The sequence below is a fragment of the Chaetura pelagica genome, unplaced genomic scaffold, assembly GCF_000747805.2.
Source record: "Chaetura pelagica isolate M959 unplaced genomic scaffold, ChaPel_1.0 scaffold222, whole genome shotgun sequence".
NCBI classification, from domain to species: Eukaryota; Metazoa; Chordata; class Aves; order Apodiformes; family Apodidae; genus Chaetura; species Chaetura pelagica.
Window position 1 is genome coordinate 16523 of NW_009952711.1, and position 3578 is coordinate 20100.

General features: G+C 56.6%; 1 protein-coding gene across 1 annotated transcript in view; it reads right to left on the reverse strand.

Moving 5' to 3' along the window:
• Positions 1-2654: 2654 nt before the first annotated feature.
• SNUPN (snurportin 1) overlaps positions 2655-3578 on the reverse strand; it is a 9485-nt gene continuing 8561 nt past the window's right edge. Inside the window, exon 7 of the mRNA XM_009994490.1 lies at positions 2655-2985. Within this exon, the coding sequence (XP_009992792.1) occupies positions 2668-2985 (318 nt within the window). The 3' untranslated portion in view covers positions 2655-2667. The remainder of the gene's footprint in view (positions 2986-3578) is intronic.

The following is a 3578-nucleotide window of genomic DNA, read 5'->3' on the forward strand; positions in this document are numbered from 1 at the left end:
GCTCTGCCTGCCTTGGCGACGTGAGGGAGCCTGGAGGAACCCTGAAGGCGTCGGTGAGAGCCCATCGCCAGGCAGAGCTGCTCCGGGGTCCGAAATCAGGCTTTAAAAATAACCCAGTACATCCCGGCTCTGTGCTCTTACCCCCAAACGGCGCGAGGAGCGACCCCCGGACGGCAGCCCCCCCTCCCACCCCTGCAGAACCCACCCGTGCCCGTGTGCTCTGCCCTCCAGCCCGGCATTCCCAAGCCCTTTCCTCGCTCTTCCCTCCTCGGCCTTCCCCAGCTGGACACAGGTGTGGGCAGCCCCGATGGGAGACCCCCCCGGTGCTCCCTCCGGAGGGGTTGTTGGGGACCCCGGGGTGCAGGGACCCACCAACAAATTTCCAAACCCAACCAACCAAAAAAAGGCCCGGGACTAAGGGGGGACATTTTGTTCAGCCGAGGAGGACTGTGCTGGCAACACGCCCGCAGCCAGAGCCTTTGCACCTAAACTGGGAGAAAATGGAAGGAAGAGCAGAGGGAAGAGGCTGAGCCCCGAGCAGGATGCGGGGCTGTGTCCGTCCTTCTGCCCCCCGCAGCCCCAGGTACATCTGAGCTCAGCTCTCCAGCCCCAGACCAAATTTAAGCCCCCTCCTCAGGGTGGGGGGGGTGACCCCTCCTCAAGCACTGCCTGTTCCAGTTGGGAGCAGGGCAGGGACCAGCTGGGAGTGGGATCGCACCCAGCGAAATCAAACAGTCACAGCAACAAACTGCGCTGGCCCTGGTTGACTTCCGTTTAACACCCTCTCTCCAAACACAGCCTTTGGTTCCCAACAGGAATTGCAACGCAAATATTTACTCCTCCAGCCCAGCTCATGCTTTTTAAAAGGGAAACTATGCGGCATCATCTGGAGCCGGCGGAAAGCTGCGCTGGCTTCCCTTCTTGCTCTCCTCCGTCGGTTGGAGTGAGCAGCTCCAAGGCAGCCCCTCTTGGGCTGCGTTTTCTCTCCCTCCCTCGCCTGGAGGACCTTGGAAAGTTGCTGGAGGACCTTGGGAGGTTGCTGGAGGGCGGCCGGAGGCGGTAACCTGAGCCGCAGCTTTCTCTGCCCCGAGGGATGCACAAATCTTCCATCCAGCTGCCCACCTCCGGGTTTAATTGCCTGACGGAAGGAAAACTACACTGATAGAAGGCTGGAAGCAGTTTCCCGGCCAGGGCTCTCCCTGAGGTCTCTTTGCCAGCCAGAGCTGCCCGGAGCCTTTGTGGGATGGGGCAGACGGGGCAGTCCAGGGTGCTCCAACTCTTCCCCGCAGCCAGTTGCTCCCCATGCTAAAAACACATATATATTAATAATAAAATAAGAAGCTGTTAGAAGAAGCCTGCAGCATGCTCAGCTGCATCCGAAGGCTGGGGTCTGCTCCCCTCCAGCCCCCTCCCACAGCCCCAGTATCACCCGCAGCACAGGCAGGTGATCACACGCAGCCCACGCGCTTGGCACAGAAAAGAGGTTCTTTTCTGGGAAAAAAAAAAGGGGGGGTGAGGGCAGGATACAAGCACCCCCGCTATCTGCAAGCAGCCGTTCCCACTCTGTGCTATCTCCTCTTGGATACGCGCTCTCCCTCGGGGGGCATTTGAAGAGAGGGCAGGACTCCCCAGCCGGGTAGTTCCCCGCGGCCACAGAGCTCTGGCTCTGCCCTTTTCATCTCCCTCCGGAAAACAACCCCGGGACGGTGAGTAGGAGCGTTTCACCCCCGCTAATAAACCGGGGAGAGGCAGCAGGGGGTGCTCACAAAGCAGCTTGGGGCCGGGGGAGAGGGGCAGGGAGTGAAGCCCCTCGGGGGAGCCGGCAGGACCAGCCCCCCCAGCAGCATTTCCTCCGCTCCAGTTAACGCCGCCACCGATTCTTCCCTCCCTGCTTGGGAGGCACAGCACGCACCCACCCTTAGGTAGCAGGAAGAAGCTCAAGAATTTGTCTTTCTGAGAAACCTTTTATTTGGCACACTCAAAGCCTAGCTAGCTTTTTTAAATCCAGAGCTAAACCATTCCTTCCTCCCCCCACTGAGAAAAGCCCGGAGTCCCGGGCTCCTGCCACACAAAGCTGTGCTCACAGGCAGGGCCCGTTGAAATTTCAGTTCTTCTCAGCAACACGTGGGTGTGGAAAGCCCAGCCCTGGGATTTACAGCAGCCTGCTGCAAACTTTTTTTTTTTTTTTGTTACTAGAAGCCGACTGACCACAAAAGTTTCATTGAGAAGGCCTCAGTAAACAGCTGGATCAAAGGCTGAAGTGCCCTGATTTCCGGGGCTGGGTTTAGGAGCAGCAGCTGCACCTCGGAGGTCTGAGCACTGCTCCGACCCTGGAGCTTTGCCAGAGGCTTTCACAGGAGCAGGGTCAGGGGCTGAACCAGGAACCCTGCAGTGTGGGGACAGATCATTTCGTTTCTCAACGCACGAACTCCCTCAGCAAAGCACCAGACAATCCTCTTAAGGCCTTCCAGAAACCTTGGCCAAAAAAATAAAAATAACAATAATACAAAAATAATTACAAAAATAATCCAGCAGCACAATATTCCGCTTTTGTGCCTCTCAAACAAAAATCCTATGATAACCTTTGCCCCCTACACCCCCACTCAGGGAGCACAAGGGACAGTAAGAAGCAGGGAACCTTTTCCTTTCTCCTCCTTTCCCAGCAGCCTAACTGTCCATCTGGCTCCCTGCTCCATCCTGGCCTTCTGGAGAGCTTCCTGGCTGAGGGGTAGACAAGTGTTCCAACTCGTAATGTCCATTCCTTGCAGCCAGGTGACCCTTTTCCCCTGCCAGCTTTTTCCTCTTCTTGCTCTCGATGATCTGCTGGAGCTGATGCCCGGCGTAGTCTGGTTTGGCAGTGAGGGGGGTGGTGGGTACAGCCAACCCCAGGATTTGGGACACCATGTAAGGTCGGAGCCAGCCCACCAGCGGGGTGCTGCCGGGGGTGTAGTGGGTTTGCTTGTGGTAGAAGAGCAGTCCATCGACCTGGAAAGAGGCAAGAAGATGAATGAAAAAGCTGAGGGCTTTCTGCAGGTGGATGACAAAGTGCCAGCTGACAGCCCAGCTCCTTGTGGACAGGCCAAAACTACCAGCTGGATCATTTTTCCTCCAGCAGTGCAATAAAGAGCGGAAAGGAAAGGAGAAACCTGCCGAGCTCCTGCCCTGGAGGAGCTTTAAATCAAAGGCCAACAATTCCAGCCCCTTGTCAGCACCGACCGTCCTGTTCTGTGGAAAAGCCACCAGGTTTCTGAATAAAGCAGCTGACAGAAAAGGCCACTTGCCTGGATTAAGGTTATTTTCAAGAATACATTTGGAGAGTAATTAGTGGGAGCGCGTGACGCCAAGGAGCCCGGGTTCCTAAGGCTGCTGCAGCTCTTTCAGCTGGCTCATGCCTAAGAAATTCCTCATGTTTCCCAAGGGAGAGCTCCTCCCGCAATCAATGACAGTTAAGGGCACTCTGGACTTTGAAGGTTTAGGCCCCAGCTCTTGTGCTGCTGTTTCCAAGCTCTGCAAGGCTGCAGCTGGTCAATATTCTCCCTGTGTCCCTGCTACGCTCTGGAATTGCCACCCCCCTCTTC